The sequence below is a fragment of the Chiloscyllium plagiosum genome, unplaced genomic scaffold, assembly GCF_037043375.1.
Source record: "Chiloscyllium plagiosum isolate Xiang-an unplaced genomic scaffold, Cpla_swu_hap1 HiC_scaffold_13, whole genome shotgun sequence".
NCBI lineage: Eukaryota > Metazoa > Chordata > Chondrichthyes > Orectolobiformes > Hemiscylliidae > Chiloscyllium > Chiloscyllium plagiosum.
Window position 1 is genome coordinate 34280273 of NW_028270151.1, and position 21741 is coordinate 34302013.

At 53.8% G+C, this 21741-nt stretch overlaps 1 protein-coding gene across 19 annotated transcripts in view; it reads right to left on the reverse strand.

Annotated features, from left to right (window-relative positions):
• Positions 1-21741, reverse strand: part of LOC122556034 (uncharacterized) — a 130015-nt gene that overhangs the window by 36672 nt on the left and 71602 nt on the right. For all 19 annotated transcript variants that reach the window (XM_087993500.1, XM_087993491.1, XM_087993505.1 and 16 more), the window contains 2 exons: positions 20635-20760; positions 16284-16406 (listed from right to left, as the gene is read on the reverse strand). In XM_087993500.1, coding sequence (XP_087849626.1) covers positions 16284-16406; positions 20635-20760 — 249 coding nt within the window. The remainder of the gene's footprint in view (positions 1-16283; positions 16407-20634; positions 20761-21741) is intronic.

A 21741-nucleotide genomic window follows, 5' to 3' on the forward strand; every position in this document is an offset into this window, starting at 1 on the left:
TGGGCTGGAGTCCTGAATGATGTGGGAATGGTCAGTGGGCTGGTGTCCCGAGTGATGTGGGGATGGTCAGTGGGCTGTAGTCCCGAGCAATTTGGGGACAGTCGGTGAGCTGGAGTCCTGAGCGATATGGGGATGGTCAGTGGGCTGGAGTCCCGAGTGATGTGAGAATGGTCAGTGGGCTGGAATCCCGAGCGATATGGGGGCGGTCAGTGGACTGGAATCCTGAGCGATGTGGAGACGGTCAGTGCGCTGGAGTCCTGAGCGATGTGGGGATGGTCAGTGGGTTGGAGTCCCGAGTGATGGGGGATGGTCAGTGGGCTGGAGTCCCGAGTGATGTGGGGACTGTCTGTGGGCTGGTGTCCCGAGCGATGTGTGGACGGTTAGTGGGCTGGAGTCCCGAGCGATGTGGGAATGGTCAGTGGGCTGGAGTCCCGAGTGATGGGGGATGGTCAGTGGGCTGGAGTCCCGAGTGATGTGGGGACTGTCTGCGGGCTAGTGTCCCGAGCGATGTGTGGACGGTTAGTGGGCTGGTGTCCCGAGCGATGTGGCAATGGTCAGTGGGCTGGAGTCCCGAGTGATGGGGGATGGTCAGCGGGCTGGAGTCCCGAGTGGTGTGGGGACTGTCTGTGGGCTGGTGTCCCGAGTGATGTGTGGACGGTTAGTGGGCTGGAAACCTGAGTGATGTGGGAATGGTCAGTGGGCTGGAGTCCCAAGCGATATGGGGACAGTCAGTGGGCTGGAGTCCCGAGTGATGTGAGAATGGTCAGTGGCCTGGAAACCCGAACGATGTGGAGACGGTCAGTGCGCTGGAGTCCTGAGCGATGTGGGGATGGTCAGTGGGTTGGAGTCCCAAGCGATATGGGGACAGTCAGTGGGCTGGAGTCCCGAGTGATTTGAAAATGGTCAGTGGGCTGGAAACCCGAACGATGTGGAGACGGTCAGTGCGCTGGAGTCCTGAGCGATGTGGGGATGGTCAGTGGGTTGGAGTCCCAAGCGATGTGGCAATGGTCAGTGGGCTGGAGTCCCGAGTGATGGGGGATAGTCAGTGGGCTGGAGTCCCGAGCGATGTGGCAATGGTCAGTGGGCTGGAGTCCCGAGTGATGGGGGATGGTCAGTGGGCTGGAGTCCCGAGTGATGTGGGGACTGTCTGTGGGCTGGTGTCCCGAACGATTTGTGGACGGTTAGTGGGCTGGAGTCCCGAGCGATGTGGGGATGGTCAGTGCACTGGAGTGCTGAGCGATGTTGGAATGGTCAATGGGATAGAGTCCCGATTGATGTGCGTCACTCAGTGGGATGGAGTCCTGAGCGATTTGGGGATGGTCAGTGAGCTGGAATCCTGAGCGATGGGGGATGGTCAGTGGGCTGAAATCCCGAGTGATTTTGTACGGTCAGTGGGCTGGAAACCCACTGGGCATCAGTCAGTGAGATGGAGTCCTGAGCGATGTGGGAACAGTCAGTGGGCTGGAATCTCGAGCGAGATGCAGATGGTCGGTGGATTGGAGTCCCGAGTAATGTGGGAATGGTCAGTAGACCGGAATCCCGAGCGATGTGGGAACGATCAGTGGGGTGGAGTCCTGAGCGATGTGGGAATGGTCAGTGGGCTGGTGTCCCGAGTGATGTAGGGATGGTCAGTGGGCTGGAGCCCCGAGCTATTTGGGGACGGTCAGTGGGCTGGAGTCCTGAGCGATGGGGGATGGTCAGTGGGCTGGAGTCCCGAGTGATGGGGGATGGTCAGTGGGCTGGTGTCCCGAGTGATGTGGGGACTGTCTGTGGGCTGGTGTCCCGAGTGATGTGTGGACGGTTAGTGGGCTGGAGTCCCGAGCGATGTGGGAATGGTCAGTGGGCTGGAGTCCCGAGTGATGGGGGATGGTCAGTGGGCTGGAATCCCGAGTGATGTGGGGACTTTCTGTGGGCTGGTGTCCCGATCGATGTGTGGACGGTTAGTGGGCTGGAGTCCCGACCGATGTGGGGATGGTCAGTGCGCTGGAGTGCTGAGTGATGTGGGAATGGTCAGTGGGATAAAGTCCCGATTGATGTGCGTCCGTCAGTGGGATGGAGTCCCGAGCGATTTGGGGACGGTCAGTGGGCTGGAGTCCTGAGTGATGTGGGAATGGTCAGTGGGCTGGTGTCCCGAGTGATGTGGGGATGGTCAGTGGGCTGTAGTCCCGAGCAATTTGGGGACAGTCGGTGAGCTGGAGTCCTGAGCGATATGGGGACGGTCAGTGGGCTGGAGTCCCGAGTGATGTGAGAATGGTCAGTGGGCTGGAATCCCGAGCGATATGGGGGCGGTCAGTGGACTGGAATCCCGAGCGATGTGGAGACGGTCAGTGCGCTGGAGTCCTGAGCGATGTGGGGATGGTCAGTGGGTTGGAGTCCCGAGTGATGGGGTTGGTCAGTGGGCTGGAGTCCCGAGTGATGTGGGGACTGTCTGTGGGCTGGTGTCCCGAGCGATGTGTGGACGGTTAGTGGGCTGGTGTCCTGAGCGATGTGGGAGGATCAGTGAGCTGGAGTCCGGAGCGATGTGGGGATGGTCAGTGGGCTGGAATCCCGAGCAATGTGGGAATGGTCAGTGGGCTGGAATCCCGAACAATTTGGGGATGGTCAGTGGGCTCGGGTCACGAGTAATGTGGGAATGGTCAGTGGGCTGGAATCCCGAACAATTTGGGGATGGTCAGTGGGTTGGAAACCCGAGCGATGTGGGGATGGTCAGTGGGTTGGTATCCCGAACGATTTGGGGATGGTCAGTGGGTTGGAATCCCAAGCGATGTGAGAATGGTCAGTGGGCTGAAGTCCCGAGCGATGTGGAGATAGTCAGTGGGCTGGAGTCCCAGGTGATGTGGGAATGGTCTGTGGGCTGGAGTCCTGAGCGATGTGGGGATAGTCAGTGGGCTGGAGTGCCAAGTGATGTGGGAATGGTCAGTGGGCAGGAAACACGAGCGATGTGGGAATGGTCAGTGGGCTGGAATCCCGAGCGATGTAGGGACAGTCAGTGGACTGGAATCCCGAGCGATGTTGGAATGGCCAGTGAGCTGGAGTCCCGAGCGATGTGGGAGGGTCTGTGAGCTGGAGTCTGTAGCGATGTGGGGTTGGTCAGTGGGCTGGAATCCCGAGCAATGTGGGGACGATCAGTGGGCTGGAGTCCTGAGCGATGTCGGGATGGTCAGTGGGCTGTGTCCCGAGCGATGTGGGAGGGTCAGTGAGCTGGAGTCCGGAGCGATGTGGGGATGGTCAGTGGGCTGGAATCCCGAGCAATGTGGGAATGGTCAGTTGGCTGGAATCCCGAACGATTTGGGGATGGTCAGTGGGCTCGTGTCACGAGCGATGTGTGGACGTTAGTGGGCTGGAGTCCAGAGTGATGTGGGGATGGTCAGTGGGCTGGAGTCCCGAGTGATATGGGGACGGTCAGTGGGCTGGAGTCCCGAGCAATGTGCGGATGGTCAGTGGGCTGGAGCCCTGAGCGATGGGGGTCGGTCAGTGGGCTGGAGTCCTCAGCGATGTGGGAATGGTCAGTGGGCTGGAGTCCCGAGCGATATGGGGACGGTCAGTGGGCTGGAGTCCCGAACGATTTGGGGATGGTCAGTGGGTTTGAAACCCGAGCGATGTGGGGATGGTCAGTGGGCTGGAATCCTGAACGATTTGGGGATGGTCAGTGGGTTGGTATCCCAAGCGATGTGAGGATGGTCAGTGGGCTGGAGTCCCGAGCGATGTGGGAATGGTCAGTGGGCTGGCATCCCAAGCGATGTGGGGACAGTCAGTGGACTGGAATCCCGAGCGATGAGGGTACGGTCAGTGAGTTGGAGTCCCGAGCGAGGTGGGGACGGACAGTGGGCTGGAGTCTCAATCGATGTGGGGATGGTCAGTGGGCTGGAGTCCCGAGCAATGTGGGAATGGTCAGTGGGCTGGAATCCCGAACGATTTGGGGATGGTCAGATGGCTCGTGTCACGAGCGATGTGTGGACGTTAGTGGGCTGGAGTCCCGAGTGATGTGGGGACGGTCAGTGGGCTGGAGTCCCGAGTAATATGGGGACGGTCAGTGGGCTGGAGTCCCGAGCGATGTGGGGATGGTCAGTGGGCTGGTGAGCCAAGCAATGTGGGGATGGTCAGTGAGTTGGAGTCCCGAACGATGTGCGGACGGTCAGTGGGCTGGTGTCCCGAGTGATGTGGGGATGGTCAGTGGGCAGGAAACCCGAGCGAGATGCAGATGGTCAGTGGGCTGGAGCCCTGAGCGATGGGGGTCGGTCAGTGGGCTGGAGTCCTCAGCGATGTGGGAATGGTCAGTGGGCTGGAGTCCCGAGCGATATGGGGACGGTCAGTGGGCTGGAGTCCCGAGCGATGTGGGAATGGTCAGTGGGCTGGAGTCCCGAGCGATGTGGGGATAGTCAGTGGGCTGGAGTCCCAAGTGATGTGGGGACGGTCAGTGGGCTGGAGTCCCGAGCGATGTGGGAATGGTCAGTGGGCTGGAGTCCCGAGCGATGGGGGACGGTCAGTGGGTTGGAGTGCTGAGCGATGTGGGGTCGGTCAGTGGGCTGGAATCCCGAGCGATGTGGGGACGGTCAGTGGGCTGGAGTGCTAAGCAATGTGGGGGTGGTCAGTGGGCTGGAGTCCCGAGTGATTTTGTACGGTCAGTGGGCTGGAAACCCACTGGGCGTCGGTCAGTGAGATGGAGTCCGGAGCGATGTGGGAATGGTCAGTGGAACGGAATCCCGAGCGATGTGGGGATGGTCAGTGGGCTGGAATTCCTAGTGATTTGGGAATGGTCAGTGGGCAGAATCCCAAACGATGTGGGGAAGGTCAGTGGGCTGGGATCCCGAGCAATGTGGGAATGATCGGTGGGCTGGAATCCCGAAAAATTTGGGGATGGTCAGTGGCTGGTGTCCCGAGCGATGTGTGGACGGTTAGTGGGCTGGAGTCCCGAGTGATGTGGGGACGGTTAGTGGGCTGGAGTCCCGAGTGATGTGGGGACGGTCAGTGGGCTGGAGTCCCGAGTGATGTGGGGACGGTCAGTGGGCTGGAGTCCCGAGTGATATGGGGATGGTCAGTGGGCTGGTGCCCCGAGCGATGTGTGAGGGTCAGTGAGCTGCAGTCTGGAGCGATGTGGGGACAGTCAGTGGGCTGGAATCCCGAGCAATGTGGGGACGATCAGTGGCCTGATGTCCTGAGCGATGTCGGAATGGTCAGTGGGCTGAAGTCCTGAGCGATGTCGGAATGGTTAGTGGGCTCGTGTCCCGAGCGATTTGGGGATGGTCAGTCGGCTGGTGTCCTGAGCGATGTGTGGACGATTAGTGGGCTGGAGTCCCGAGTGATGTGGGGACGGTCAGTGGGCTGGAGTCCCGAGCGATGTGTGGACGGTTAGTGGGCTGGAGTCGTGAGTGATGTGTGGACGGTTAGTGGGCTGGGGTCCCGAGCGATGTGGGAATGGTCAGTGGGTGGAGTCCCGAGCGATGTGGGGATGGTCAATGCGCTGGAGTGCTGAGCGAGGTTGGAATGGTCAATGGGATAGAGTCCCGATTGATGTGCGTCAGTCAATGGGATGGAGTACTGAGCGATTTGGGGATTGTCAGTGAGCTGGAATCCTGATCAATGTGGGGACGGCCAGTGGGCTGAAATCCCGAGTGATTTTGTACGGTCAGTGGGCTGGAAACCCACTGGGCGTCGGTCAGTGAGATGGAGTCCTGAGCGATGTGGGAATGGTCAGTGGAACGGAATCCCGAGCGATGTGGGGATGGTCAGTGGGCTGGAATCCCTAGCGATGTGGGAATGGTCAGTGGGCTGTAATCACAAGCAATGTGGGGAAGGTCAGTGGGCTGGTGTCCCGAGTGATGTGTGGATGGTCAGTGGACTGGAGTCCCGAGCGATGTGGGGACGGTCAGTGGTCTGGTGTCCCGAGCGATGTCGGGATAGTCAGTGGGCTGGAGTCCCGAGCGATGTTGTGACGGTCAGTGAGCTGGAGTCCCGAGCGATGTGGTGATGGTTAGTGGGCTGGACATCACGAGTGACGTGGAGATGGACAGTGGGCTGTGGTCCCGATTGATGTGGGGATCGACAGTGGGCGGGAGACCCGAGTGATGTGGGGATGGACAATGGGCTGGTGTCCTGATTGATGTGGTGACAGTCAGTGGGCTGGAGTCCTGAGCGATTTGGGGATGGTCAGTGGGCTGGAGTCCCGAGTGATGTGGGGACGGTCAGTAGGCCGGTGTCCCGAGTGATGTGCGGATGGACAGTGGGCAGGGGTACCGAGTGATGTGCGGATGGACAGTGGGCTGGGGTCCCGATTGATGTGTGGATGGTCAGTGGGCTCGAGTCCTGAGCGATGTGGGGATGGTCAGTGGACTGGCGTCCCATTGATGTGGGGATGGTCAATGTGCTGGAGTCCCGAACGATGTGGGGATGGACAGTGGGCTGGAGTCCCGAGGGATGTTGGGATGGACAGTGGGCTGGTGTCCCGAGTGATGTGGGGATGGCCAGTGGGCTGGAGTCCCGAACGATGTGGGGACGGACAGTGGGCTGGAGTTCCGGGTGATGTTGGGATGGACAGTGGGCTGGTGTCCCGAGTGATGTGGGGACGGTCAGTAGGCCGGTGTCCCGAGTGATGTGCGGATGGACAGTGGGCTGGGCGTCCCGAGTGACGTGGGGATGGACAGTGGGCTGGAGTCCCAATTGATATGGAGATGGTCAGTGGGCTCGAGTCCTGAGCGATATGGGGATGGTCAGTGGGCTGGCGTCCCAAGTGATGTGGGGATGGTCAATGGGCTGGAGTCCTGAGCGATGTGGGGATGGACAGTGGTCTGTGGTCCCGATTGATGTGGGGATTGACAGTGGGCTAGAGTCTCAAGCGATGTGGGGACGGTCAGTGGACTGGTGTCCCGAGTGATGTGGGGACGGTCAGTGAGCTGGAGCCCTGAGCGATGTGGGGACGGTCAGTGAGCTGGAGTCCTGAGCGATGTGGGGATAGTCAGTGGGCTGGAGTCCCGAGCGATGTGGGGACGGTCAGTGAGCTGGAGTCCTGAGCGATGTGGGGACGGTCAGTGCGCTGGAGTGCCGAGCGATATTGGGACGGTCAGTGGGCTGGTGTCCCGAGCGATGTGGTGACGGTCAGTGCGCTGTTGTCCCGAACGCTGTGGGGACGGTCTGTGGGCTGGTGTCCCGAGCGATGTGGGGACGGTCTGTGGGCTGGAGACCCGAGCGATGTGGGGACGGTTAGTGGGCTGGAGTCCCGAGTGATGTGGGGACGGTTAGTGGGCTGGAGTCCCGAGTGATGTGGGGACGGTCAGTGGGCTGGAGTCCCGAGTGATGTGGGGACGGTCAGTGGGCTGGAGTCCCGAGTGATATGGGGATGGTCAGTGGGCTGGTGCCCCGAGCGATGTGTGAGGGTCAGTGAGCTGCAGTCTGGAGCGATGTGGGGACAGTCAGTGGGCTGGAATCCCGAGCAATGTGGGGACGATCAGTGGCCTGATGTCCTGAGCGATGTCGGAATGGTCAGTGGGCTGAAGTCCTGAGCGATGTCGGAATGGTTAGTGGGCTCGTGTCCCGAGCGATTTGGGGATGGTCAGTCGGCTGGTGTCCTGAGCGATGTGTGGACGATTAGTGGGCTGGAGTCCCGAGTGATGTGGGGACGGTCAGTGGGCTGGAGTCCCGAGCGATGTGTGGACGGTTAGTGGGCTGGAGTCGTGAGTGATGTGTGGACGGTTAGTGGGCTGGGGTCCCGAGCGATGTGGGAATGGTCAGTGGGTGGAGTCCCGAGCGATGTGGGGATGGTCAATGCGCTGGAGTGCTGAGCGAGGTTGGAATGGTCAATGGGATAGAGTCCCGATTGATGTGCGTCAGTCAATGGGATGGAGTACTGAGCGATTTGGGGATTGTCAGTGAGCTGGAATCCTGATCAATGTGGGGACGGCCAGTGGGCTGAAATCCCGAGTGATTTTGTACGGTCAGTGGGCTGGAAACCCACTGGGCGTCGGTCAGTGAGATGGAGTCCTGAGCGATGTGGGAATGGTCAGTGGAACGGAATCCCGAGCGATGTGGGGATGGTCAGTGGGCTGGAATCCCTAGCGATGTGGGAATGGTCAGTGGGCTGTAATCACAAGCAATGTGGGGAAGGTCAGTGGGCTGGTGTCCCGAGTGATGTGTGGATGGTCAGTGGACTGGAGTCCCGAGCGATGTGGGGACGGTCAGTGGTCTGGTGTCCCGAGCGATGTCGGGATAGTCAGTGGGCTGGAGTCCCGAGCGATGTTGTGACGGTCAGTGAGCTGGAGTCCCGAGCGATGTGGTGATGGTTAGTGGGCTGGACATCACGAGTGACGTGGAGATGGACAGTGGGCTGTGGTCCCGATTGATGTGGGGATCGACAGTGGGCGGGAGACCCGAGTGATGTGGGGATGGACAATGGGCTGGTGTCCTGATTGATGTGGTGACAGTCAGTGGGCTGGAGTCCTGAGCGATTTGGGGATGGTCAGTGGGCTGGAGTCCCGAGTGATGTGGGGACGGTCAGTAGGCCGGTGTCCCGAGTGATGTGCGGATGGACAGTGGGCAGGGGTACCGAGTGATGTGCGGATGGACAGTGGGCTGGGGTCCCGATTGATGTGTGGATGGTCAGTGGGCTCGAGTCCTGAGCGATGTGGGGATGGTCAGTGGACTGGCGTCCCATTGATGTGGGGATGGTCAATGTGCTGGAGTCCCGAACGATGTGGGGATGGACAGTGGGCTGGAGTCCCGAGGGATGTTGGGATGGACAGTGGGCTGGTGTCCCGAGTGATGTGGGGATGGCCAGTGGGCTGGAGTCCCAAACGATGTGGGGACGGACAGTGGGCTGGAGTTCCGGGTGATGTTGGGATGGACAGTGGGCTGGTGTCCCGAGTGATGTGGGGACGGTCAGTAGGCCGGTGTCCCGAGTGATGTGCGGATGGACAGTGGGCTGGGCGTCCCGAGTGACGTGGGGATGGACAGTGGGCTGGAGTCCCAATTGATATGGAGATGGTCAGTGGGCTCGAGTCCTGAGCGATATGGGGATGGTCAGTGGGCTGGCGTCCCAAGTGATGTGGGGATGGTCAATGGGCTGGAGTCCTGAGCGATGTGGGGATGGACAGTGGTCTGTGGTCCCGATTGATGTGGGGATGGACAGTGGGCTAGAGTCTCAAGCGATGTGGGGACGGTCAGTGGACTGGTGTCCCGAGTGATGTGGGGACGGTCAGTGAGCTGGAGCCCTGAGCGATGTGGGGACGGTCAGTGAGCTGGAGTCCTGAGCGATGTGGGGATAGTCAGTGGGCTGGAGTCCCGAGCGATGTGGGGACGGTCAGTGAGCTGGAGTCCTGAGCGATGTGGGGACGGTCAGTGCGCTGGAGTGCCGAGCGATATTGGGACGGTCAGTGGGCTGGTGTCCCGAGCGATGTGGTGACGGTCAGTGCGCTGTTGTCCCGAACGCTGTGGGGACGGTCTGTGGGCTGGTGTCCCGAGCGATGTGGGGACGGTCTGTGGGCTGGAGACCCGAGCGATGTGGGGACGGTCAGTGGGCTGGTGTCCCGAGCGATGTGGGGATGGTCATGGGCTGGAGTCCCGAGCTATGTGGGGACGGTCAGTGGGCTGGAGTCCCGAGCGATGTGGGGACGGTCAGTGCGCTGTTGTCCCGAACGCTGTGGGGACGGTCTGTGGGCTGGTGTCCCGAGCGATGTGGGGACGGTCTGTGGGCTGGAGACCCGAGCGATGTGGGGACGGTCAGTGGGCTGGAGCCCTGAGCGATGTGGGGACGGTCAGTGAGCTGGAGTCCTGAGCGATGTGGGGATAGTCAGTGGGCTGGAGTCCCGAGCGATGTGGGGACGGTCAGTGAGCTGGAGTCCTGAGCGATGTGGGGACGGTCAGTGCGCTGGAGTGCCGAGCGATATTGGGACGGTCAGTGGGCTGGTGTCCCGAGCGATGTGGTGACGGTCAGTGCGCTGTTGTCCCGAACGCTGTGGGGACGGTCTGTGGGCTGGTGTCCCGAGCGATGTGGGGACGGTCTGTGGGCTGGAGACCCGAGCGATGTGGGGACGGTCAGTGGGCTGGTGTCCCGAGCGATGTGGGGATGGTCATGGGCTGGAGTCCCGAGCTATGTGGGGACGGTCAGTGGGCTGGAGTCCCGAGCGATGTGGGGACGGTCAGTGCGCTGTTGTCCCGAACGCTGTGGGGACGGTCTGTGGGCTGGTGTCCCGAGCGATGTGGGGACGGTCTGTGGGCTGGAGACCCGAGCGATGTGGGGACGGTCAGTGGGCTGGTGTCCCGAGCGATGTGGGGATGGTCATGGGCTGGAGTCCCGAGCGATGTGGGGACGGTCAGTGGGCTGGAGTCCCGAACGATGTGGGGACGGACAATGGGCTGGAGTCCCGAGTGATGTGGGGACGGTCAGTAGGCCGGTGTCCCGAGTGGTGTGCGGATGGACAGTGGGCTGGGGTCCCGAGAGATGTGCGGATGGACAGTGGGCTGGGCGTCCCGAGTGACATGGGGATGGACAGTGGGCTGGAGTCCCGACTGATGTGGAGATGGTCAGTGGGCTTGGGTCCTGAGCGATATGGGGATGGTCAGTGGGCTGGCGACCCAAGTGATGTGGGGATGGTCAATGGGCTGGAGTCCCGAGCGATGTGGGGATGGACAGTGGTCTGTGGTCCCGATTGATGTGGGGATGGACAGTGGGCTGGAGTCTCAAGCGATGTGGGGACGGTCAGTGGGCTGGTGTCCCGAGCGATGTGGGGATAGTCAGTGGGCTGGAGTCCCGAGTGATGTGGGGACGGTCAGTGGGCTGGTGTCCCGAGCGATGTGGGCATAGTCAGTGGGCTGGAGTCCTGAGTGATGTGCGGATGGACAGTGGGCTCGGCGTCCCGAGTGACGTGGGGATGGACAGTGGGCTGGGGTCCCAATTGATGTGGAGATGGTCAGTGGGCTCGAGTCCTGAGCGATATGGGGATGGTCAGTGGGCTGGCGTCCCAAGTGATGTGGGGATGGTCAATGGGCTGGAGACCTGAGCGATGTGGGGATGGACAGTGGTCTGTGGTCCCGATTGATGTGGGGATGGACAGTGGGCTAGAGTCTCAAGCGATATGGGGACGGTCAGTGGGCTGGTGTCCCGAGTGATGTGTGGATGGTCAGTGGGCTGGAGTCCCGAGCGATGTGGGGATAGTCAGTGGGCTGGAGTCCCGAGCGATGTGGGGATGGTCATGGGCTGGTGTCCCGAGCGATGTGGGGACGGTCAGTGGGCTGGAGTCCCAGGTGATGTGTGGATGGTCAGTGGGCTGGAGTCCCGAGCGATGTGGGGACGGTCAGTGGTCTGTGGTCCTGATTGATGTGGGGATGGACAGTGGGCTTGAGTCTCAAGCGATGTGGGGACGGTCAGTGTGCTGGTGTCCCGAGTGATGTGGGGACGGTCAGTGAGCTGGAGCCCTGAGCGATGTGGGGACGGTCAGTGAGCTGGAGTCCTGAGCGATGTGGGGATAGTCAGTGGGCTGGAGTCCCGAGCAATGTGGGGACGGTCAGTGAGCTGGAGTCCTGAGCGATGTGGGGACGGTCAGTGGGCTGGTGTCCCGAGCGATATGGGGACGGTCGGTGGGCTGGTGTCCCAAGCGATGTGGTGACGGTCAGTGCGCTGGTGTCCTGAACGATGTGGGGACGGTCAGTGGGCTGGAGTCCCAAGCGATGTGGGGACGGTCAGGGGGCTGGTGTCCCGAGCGATGTGGGGATGGTCAGTGCTCTGGTGTCCCGAACGATGTGGGGACGGTCAGTGGGCTGGAGTCCCGAGCGATGTGGGGATGGTCAGTGGGCTGGAGTCCCGAGCGATGTGGGGACAGTCAGTGGGCTGGAGTCCCGAACGATGTGGGGACGGTCAGTGGGCTGGAGTCCCGAACGATGTGGGGACGGACAATGGGCTGGAGTCCGAAGTGATGTTGGGATGGACAGTGGGCTGGTGTCCCGAGTGATGTGGGGATGGTCAGTAGGCCGGTGTCCCGAGTGATGTGCGGATGGACAGTGGGCTGGGGACCCGAGTGATGTGCGGATGGACAGTGGGCTGGGCGTCCCGAGTGACGTGGGGATGGACAGTGGGCTGGAGTCCCGACTGATGTGGAGATGGTCAGTGGGCTCGGGTCCTGAGCGATATGGAGATGGTCAGTGGGCTGGCGTCCGAAGTGAAGTGGGGATGGTCAATGGGCTGGAGTCCCGAGCGATATGGGGATGGACAGTGGTCTGTGGTCCCGATTGATGTGGGGATGGACAGTGGGCTAGAGTCTCAAGCGATGTGGGGACGGTCAGTGGGCTGGTGTCCTGAGTGATGTGTGGATGGTCAGTGGGCTGGAGTCCCGAGTGATGTGGGGAAGGTCAGTGGGCTGGTGTCCCGAGCGATGTGGGGATAGTCAGTGGGCTGGAGTCCCGAGCGATGTGGGGACGGTCAGTGGGCTGGTGTCCTGAGCGATGTGGGCATAGTCAGTGGGCTGGAGTCCCGAGTGATGTGCGGATGGACAGTGGGCTGGGGTACCGAGTGATGTGCGGATGGACAGTGGGCTGGGGTCCCGATTGATGTGTGGATGGTCAGTGGGCTCGAGTCCTGAGCGATGTGGGGATGGTCAGTGGACTGGCGTCCCAGTTGATGTGGGGATGGTCAATGTGCTGGAGTCCCGAACGATGTGGGGATGGACAGTGGGCTGGAGTCCCGAGGGATGTTGGGATGGACAGTGGGCTGTGGTCCCGATTGATGTTTGGATGGACAGTGGGCGGGAGTCCTGAGTGATGTGTGGATGGACAGTGGGCTGGTGTCCCAATTGATGTGGTGACAGTCAATGGGTTGGAGTCCTGAGCGATTTGGGGATGGTCAGTGGGCTGGAGTCCCGAGTGATGTGGGGACGGTCAGTAGGCCGGTGTCTCGAGTGATGTGCGGATGGACAGTGGGCTGGGGTACCGAGTGATGTGCGGATGGACAGTGGGCTGGGGTCCTGATTGATGTGTGGATGGACAGTGGGCTCGAGTCCTGAGCGATGTGGGGATGGTCAGTGGACTGGCGTCCCATTGATGTGGGGATGGTCAATGTGCTGGAGTCCCGAACGATGTGGGGATGGACAGTGGGCTGGAGTCCCGAGGGATGTTGGGATGGACAGTGGGCTGGTGTCCCGAGTGATGTGTGGATGGTCAGTAGGCCAGTGTCCCGAGTGATGTGCGGATGGACAGTGGGCTGGGCGTCCCGAGTGACGTGGGGATGGACAGTTGGCTGGAGTCCCAATTGATATGGAGATGGTCAGTGGGCTCGAGTCCTGAGCGATATGGGGATGGTCAGTGGGCTGGCGTCCCAAGTGATGTGGGGAGGTCAATGGGCTGGAGTCCTGAGCGATGTGGGGATGGACAGTGGTCTGTGGTCCCGATTGATGTGGGGATGGACAGTGGGCTAGAGTCTCAAGGGATGTGGGGACGGTCAGTGGGCTGGTGTCCCGATCGATGTGGGGACGGTCAGTGGGCTGGAGTCCTGAGCGATGTGGGGACGGTCAGTGAGCTGGAGTCCTGAGCGATGTGGGGACGGTCAGTGTGCTGGAGTCCTGAGCGATGTGGGGACAGTCAGTGAGCTGGAGTCCTGAGCGATGTGGGGACGGTCAGTGGGCTAGAGTCCCGAGCGAAATGGGGACGGTCAGTGGTCTGGTGTCCCGAGTGATGTGGGGACGATCAGTGCGTTGGTGTCCCGACCGATGTGGGGACGGTCAGTGGGCTGGAGTCCCGAGCGATGTGGGGAAAGTCAGTGGGCTGGAGTCGCGAGCGATGTGGGGATGGTCAGTGGGCTGGAGTCCCGAGCGATATGGGGATGGTCAGTGAGCTGGTGTCCCGAGTGATGTGGGGACGGTCAGTGGGCTGGTGTCCCGAGCGATGTGGGGAAGGTCATGGGCTGGAGTCCCGAGGGATGTGGGGACGGTCAGTGAGCTGGTGTCCTGAGCGATGTGGGGACGGTCAGTGGGCTGGTGTCCCGAGCGATGTGGGGTTGGTCATGGGCTGGAGTCCTGAGTCATGTAGGGACGCTCAGTGAGCTGGAGTCCCGAGCGATGTGGGGATGGTCAGTGGGCAGGAGTCCCGAGCGATGTGGAGACATTCAGTGATTAGATTAGATCCCCTACAGTATGGAAACAGCCCCTTCGGCCCAACAAGTCCACACCGACCTTCCGATGAGTAACCCACCCAGACCCATTTCCCTCTGACTAATGTCTCTAACACGATGAGCAATTTAGCATTGCAATTCATCTAATGTGCACATCTTTGTACTGTGGTAGGAAACCGGAGCACCCGGAGGAAACTCACGCAGACACAGAGAGACCTGAGTGGAGTGGTCTGGTTGTTGGACTGAGGACCAGTCCCTGTGGTCAGCAGCTTGCGGGGTGTGTCAGACCATGTGTGGAATCCCCCTGCAATGATCTTCTGCTGGCTCTTTATAGAAATACTGTAATGCATATTGGTTTAATTTTCCTTCTCATTTTTCAACTTATACTATGAATAACTGTAAGTAATGTTACCTTTTCCCTTTATTTCTCTATTTTGTATCGAAGATCTGTATCTAAGATGTGAGGCGACATTGTAATCTTTTCACTGTACTGCTGTACTTCTGTACTTCTGTATTTGAACACACATGGTAATAAACCTATTCGAATTTTAACTCTAATTCACTAGATCCCACATTGTCAAAAAAAAACAAAATGAGAAAAAATCATGAATAAAACTTCAATAACAATAGAGATATTAAGATAAGTAAGAGGAACTGGGGGAAAGGGAAAGAGTGCGGTGGGAAATTTAATAACCTCGATGGAGAAAATCATTATAAGGTGTAGCAGTCATATGAAGCAGATGACGAAGATATAGGCAAAGAGTGATCATGGTCAAAGAAAAAGAGCAATTGAGGGAATAGCCAGCCAATGATAAAGTACACAAGCATCAAAGCAAAGTCTGATTGAGAGAAAGCCACAAACAATGAGAAAAAAAAATCAGGAATGTAAAGTGCTCAACGCATTGTCAAACAATGTACAACCCTCTTCCCAAAAGTCCCCACTTTTCTCAAATTCCAAATATCTACAAAGAATTGACTTCATCCTCCTATCCTTCACATCAATTACTCCCACATCTGATGCCTCCCACTTGCTTTTTTTTGCCCATTGCTTGCAATATTTTTCCATCAGTGTTAATATCTTGACCCATTCCTGTGTTACCTTGTTATTTTCTACTTCACCCTGAACACCTATATCATCCCATCCTTTCACTGTTAACACTCCATACTTCCATCTCCTACTCAAACACTCAGATGTTCCCCATTCTTGATTTCTTCCCATATTTTTCAAATTCCACTTTGAACACTCATTCTCTTATACTTCCCATATATTCCAACTTGCTCCTCTCATGCAACGTTTTGCATCCTACATCCTAAGTGCCTATTTATTTAATCAATTATTTCTTCCACAGTACATCCTGCATCCTTTGGCATTATTTTTTCAAATCTAATACCCACATCTACAAAATCCAACCTCATCCATTTTAATAAAACCAGAATAAAGACTCCACTCCCACAATATTTCAATCATTCCTCAGTAATTGTATATACATTGTGTTTATTTATACTCTTAGTATGCTAGACATGAAATCATTGTTACTGGGTTCGGGGGTGAATACTGTAATTAAATATTGAGAAAAGTGTGTAAAGCTTGGTTCCTTCACTATCCTTCAAAATTTACTTTCTGAATTATAACATATTTCACCACAATTGCTCTCACAATATCCAGAACATAATATTCCCAACCTATTTATTTGTGATAACAAAGATAATATTGGTCAAAAACAAAAACAGAAGTTGCTGGAAACGCTCAGCAGGTCTGGCAGCATTTGTGGAGAGAAGTCAGAACTCACGCTTTGGGTCCGGTGACCCTTCCTAAGAACCAGACCAGAAACGTGAGTTCTGACTTCTCTCCACAGATGCTGCCAGACCTGCTGAGCTTTTCCAGCAACTTCTGTTTTTGTTTCTGATTTCCAGCATCCGCAGTTCCTTTGCTTTTTGTACAATATTGGTCAAGTCCAGAATAATACATTTCCAGGTATTCAGGAAAATAGTGAAATTTTGTATTAAGTTATTAACTTTCTTTAACAGTTGTAACAAATTCTGTAATCATAATATTTAAGTCACATGACAATGCAAAGAATTGTAACTAATCCATAATTGTCTTACACAATCTAAATTGTCTACAAGCAATGGCCGTTTTTTAGATAATTTTCAAGCCATCCGTGGCAGAGAAATGTTATGTTTGAGGATTTCCTACCTTCACAGAGAGAAGGGATTTGGGTGTTGACTCTATAGCCAGGATAACAGCTGCATTTGAAACCTCCTATCGTATTGGTGCAGATTTGTTGACAGCTTGCTATGGCTGTACATTCATCAATATCTGGAGAAAAATGATCAAATCATTTCTTACTTGGGTTGATTGACATTAAACTACACATTACCAATCTACTCATGGCTTTCTGAGCTGCAACAGCGATTGTCAGGTTGCTTCTGTGATGCATATTTCATTGATCGTGTGCTATTTCTAACCTTCCGCAATGGGGAACTCCAGCAGAGTATCAGACACTCAGGAAGGCAGGACAAATCCAGTTCACACAGAACCAGATACCATATAGTGAGTTTGAAGAATGAGATTGAATACTGGTGAATGAATGAATAAATGGGTGAATGGATGAGTGAGTGAATGGGTAGGTGAGTGAGATGCGAATGTGATTGAGTCGATAGGGAGGGTAGTTGGGTAAAGTGGGTGAGGTCAGTATGTGGCTGAGATAGGTAGATGGGTGAATGGGTTGACTGGTAAAATATGTGGATGAGTGGGTGAAATAGGTAAGTGGGTAGGGGTTTAGTTGGTAAGTGGGGGGTTGGGTCAGGGTGCCAGTCAGGTGGTCTCGAAGGATAGTCGGGTGTTTGAAAGGGTAGTCAGGTCAGATCAAATGGGACTTCTAGGGATCAGGGAGAGGTGATTTGAAGGGTCAGTTTGTAATCACCCAGATTATAGAGTAGATTTTAATCTCTTTGAGGAGGCTGGAACTGTCAAAATTGTGGAGAGTTCTAAGGAATGGGGAATTACCCATCAGAACTTTAAACTCCCCAAGCACCCCCCCACAGGTCTGCCCATCAGTACTTCCACAAGTTCCCAATGCTTAACTTTGAGAAATTTATGGGCCAAACTTAAGGTTAAGTTTTCGTCTTAAGTTTCCAACACATGCTACACTACACAATTTTAGATTCCTCTTTACATTCAACAGTAGTAATATTATTATTTGATGTGATGTTGGGCACCTCCCCATTCACCCATCTACCCATCTGAGCTGCATACTGACCTCACCCACCTTACCCAACTACCCTCCCCAACCACTCAATCACATTCACACCTCACTCACCTACCCATTCACTCACTCATCCACTCACCCAGTTATTCATCCATTCACCAGAATTCAATCTCATTCTTCAAATTCACTGCACGGTATCTGGTGCTGTGTGAATTGGATTTGTCGTGAACTGATCTTGAACCAGTTTTAGCGAAAAGGATGAACAGGGTAGTCACTAGGACTAGTCGCGGGGAAGGGAAGGGGAAAATGACAGGAAGTATGATGGTAAATAAAAAGGTAAACAGCAGAGATGGAGAGTGTGAAGATAAAATTGAATACCATGGTCCTGTACTTAAACAAGGGAGACTACAATAGGATGAGGGAGGAGTTGGCTGAAGTAGACTGGAAACAAAATCTTTAAGGTGGGACAGTTGAAGACCAATGGAAGACTTTCAAAGCATTTTTCAAAGTGCTCAAACAAAAAAAAAACAATTCCAGTGAAAAGGAAGCACTGTAACAAAAGGGGTAATCTGCCATGGGTGTCCAAGGAAATAAGGGAAGCTATCAAACCGAAAGAGAAGGCATACAAAGTGGCCAAGATCAGCAGGAAACTAGAAGATTGGGAAAGCTTTAAACATCAACAGAAAGTCACAAAAAGAGCTATAAAGAAAAGTGAGATAGAACATGAGAAAAAAACTAGCTCAAAATATAAAGATAAATAGCAAAAGTTTCTATAAATATATAAAATGAATAAGAGTGGCTAAAGTAAACATTGGTCTTTTAGAGGATGGCCTTGATGGAATCCATCCCAGGCTGCTAAAAGAGATGGCGGGAGAAATAGCAAGTGTACTGGTGGTAATTTTCCAAAATTCACTGGACTCTAGGGTAGTCCCTGCAGATTGGAAAACAGCAAATATGATGCCACTGTTTAAAAAGGGAGGTAGGCATAAGATGGAGAATTATAGACTGGTTAGTTTAACTTCTGTAGTGGGGAAAATGCTTCAGTCTGTTTTCAACCAAGAAATAGCAAGGCATCTCAATAGAAATGGTCCCATTGGGCAGACGAAGTATGGGTTTAGGAAGGGCTGATCATGCTGAGCTAATCGTTTGGAATTCTGTGAAGACATTACAGACGCGGTGAACAACAGTGACCCACTAGATGTGGTGTAACTGGAATTTCAAAAGGCTTTTGACAAGGTGCCACACAAAAGACTGCTGCACAGGATAAGGATGCATGGTGTTACGGGCAATGTATTAGCATGGATAGAGGATTGGTTAACTAACAGGAAGCAAAGAGTGGGGATAAATGAGTGCTATTCTGGCTGGTAATCAGTGACTAGTGGTGTCCCTCAGGGATCAGTGTTGGGACTGCAATTATTCACAATTTATATGGATGATTTGGAGTTGGAGACCACGTGTAGTGTGTCAAAGCTTGTGGCTGTCACTGAGATGAGTGGTAGATCAAAGTGCAGAGGACTGTGAAACTTCACAGAGGAACATAGATAGTTAAGTGAGTGGGCAAAGGTCTGTAAGGTGGAATACAATGTTAATAAGTGTGAAGTCATCCATTTTGGTAGAAATAGCAGTAAAAAAGATTATTATTTGAATGGTAAAAAGCTGCAGCATGCTGCTATGCAGAGGGATCTGGGTGTCCTTGTGCATGAATCACAGAGGGTTGATCTGCAGATGCAACAGTTAATGAGGAAGGCAAGTGGAATTTTGTCCTTCAGAGCTAAAGGGATTGAGTTTAAAAGCAGGGAGGTTATGTTGCAGCCGTGCAAGGTGCTGGTAAAGCCACACCTGGAGTACTGTGTGCAGTTTTGGTCTCCTTACTTGAGAAAGGATGTACTGGCAGAGGAGGGTCACTAGGTTGATTCTGGAGTTGGCTGAGGAGAAACTGAGTATACTGGGATGACATTCATTGAAATTTAGAAGAATGAGGGGTAACCTTATAGAAATGTATAAAATTGTGAAGGGATAGATAGGATAGACAGAGAGAAGATGTTTCCACTGGCAGGGGAAACCAGGACAACAGAGCATAGCCTCAAATTTAGACGGGGGGAGGGGGAAGATTTAGGACTGAATTGAGAAGGAAATTCTTCACCCAGTGGGTTGTGAATCTATGGAATTCTCTGCCCAGTGAAGAAGTTGATGCTACTTCATTGAATGTTTTTAAGGCTCAGATTGTTTTTTTTTAACAATAACGGAATTAAGGGGTACAGTGAAAGGGCGGGTAAGTGGAGCTGAGGCCACAAAAAGATCAGCCATGACCTTATTTAATGGTGGAGCAGGCTTGAAAGGTCAGATGGCCTCGTCCTGCTCTGAATTCCTATGCTCTTATGGTGTTGTAGATAAGGCCAACATTTGTTGACCATCGCTAGTGAACTAACGGTTTCTAACGCCACTTCAGAGGGAAGCTAAGCATTAACCATATGTTGTGGGCAGCAGATTGAAATCCCAAAAGGATATTAGTGAACAACCTAAATCATCGAGGAGAAAGTGAGGACTGCAAATGCTGGAGATCAGAGCTGAAAATGTGTTGCTGGAAAAGCGCAGCAGGTCAGGCAGCATCCAAGGAACAGGAGAATCGACGTTTCGGGCATAAGCTTTTCCAGCAACACATTTTCAGCAAAGTTAAAAATCACACAACACCAGGTTCTGGTCTAACAGGTTTATTTGGAGGTACAAGCTTTCAGAACACAACGCTCCAAAAGCTTGTCCTTCCAAATAAACCTGTTGGACTATTATAACCTGGTGTGTGATTTGTAACATTACTGAGGCCAGTTATTATTCCAGTTTTGTTAACAGAATTTCATTAGCAGTTATTTTGGGATGTTAACCCATATCCACAAGCCAATTACCTAGGTCTTTGGATTATTGGGTTCAGTGACATTACCACTATATCAAAATATGTCAATTTGCATTTTATTATGTTCCTAAGTGCATGAGCACTATTGGCATGTCCTGCCTCTCCTGCAAAATCTCAAGTTCCCTCTGCACTTTACTTTCAATGACAAAGAGATTGAGTTACGGCAAATCCCAAAATGGAAAATGTGAGAGAAAATGTGAAATGTACTTGAAAATTTCATAAACACTACATAATTTCGAATAGTTTACCTCATAAAATCTAAATAGTGTCAGCACAAACAATTTATTGAGTCTCTGTTCAGTTGTTCAGGTGAACAAAACAATTTGTTTCGAGCTATGTAGATTTTTTACTGCCATGAGAAATGCAGAATGGAATTTAGTTTCCAAAGCATCAATTGCAAGGAATTGATAAGTTTGAAGATTTCCTACCATCACAAAGAGATGTGTTCACCGAATTTTGCCTGAAACCAGGATAGCAGCTGCAGTTGAAACTGTCAATTGTATTTATACAGACTTGTTCACAGGTTGCTATGTTGATTTCACATTCATCAATATCTGCAAAGACAAGTTCAACCATTCCTTCAAAAACGACATCATTATTTAGGCATATTATGCCAGATGAAATTATACGTTTGGGCTAACCATGATAAACAGTCAGGTTGCTATATACATTCATCTGTAATATTAAATTTGCAATCAAAGAACTTATGGGTACTATGTTGGCAAAATTTAAATCTCTAAGTCACTTCAATAATATTACACATGATATCCTGAGTGAGTTTTGAGAAGATTTGGATCTCAAGTTAATGTTCTGGGTGTAGGTTTGCTCCCTGAGCTGGGAGGTTCATTTCCAGACATTTTGTCACCCTACTAGGTAACATCTTCAGTGAGCCTCAGGCAATGCAAAACTACATCCAGATATCCTGAGTCTAATTTTCTAATTTCTGGGGAATGGAAACGCGGCCGATATATAGCAGGCTCCTGATCCACTATGACCTACACAAGCCCCTGCTGTAGTTTGTTTTTGTACTCCAGTTGGGATCTGTACATAGAGCCTCTAACTGTGTTACTGAAAACCTATTAAAAGCTCACTGTACAGGTTGTTCATTAAGTGGCATCAAGAGGCGTGCAAATGAACACAGAAATGGAAGATAAGACAGATGAATGTGTTACTGGAAAAATTGTGCAGAGAGTGAGGTTTAGATTCCTGGAACATTAGGATTGGGTCTAGGGCGATGGCACCTGGACAGGACAAAGAGTTTGCATAGGAGCATGGCCAGGACCGAGTTCCTTGGCAGGTCGATGGTTTAGTATTGTTCAAGAGGTTGAAACTTACCCAGCAAGGTCATGGAAATAGGAGAGAAAAGAGAAAAGTAACACCAGGACGCACAAAATGCCAGGAGAGGCCAACTGTAATAAAATAGAGAATGGAAAATTAAGAGACAGAGTCAGATGAGAGAGAAAATGATGAATTCTAATCAGGATTATACTGCCTGTATGCGAATGCATGCAGCAGAGTTACAGGCTCAGCTTCCT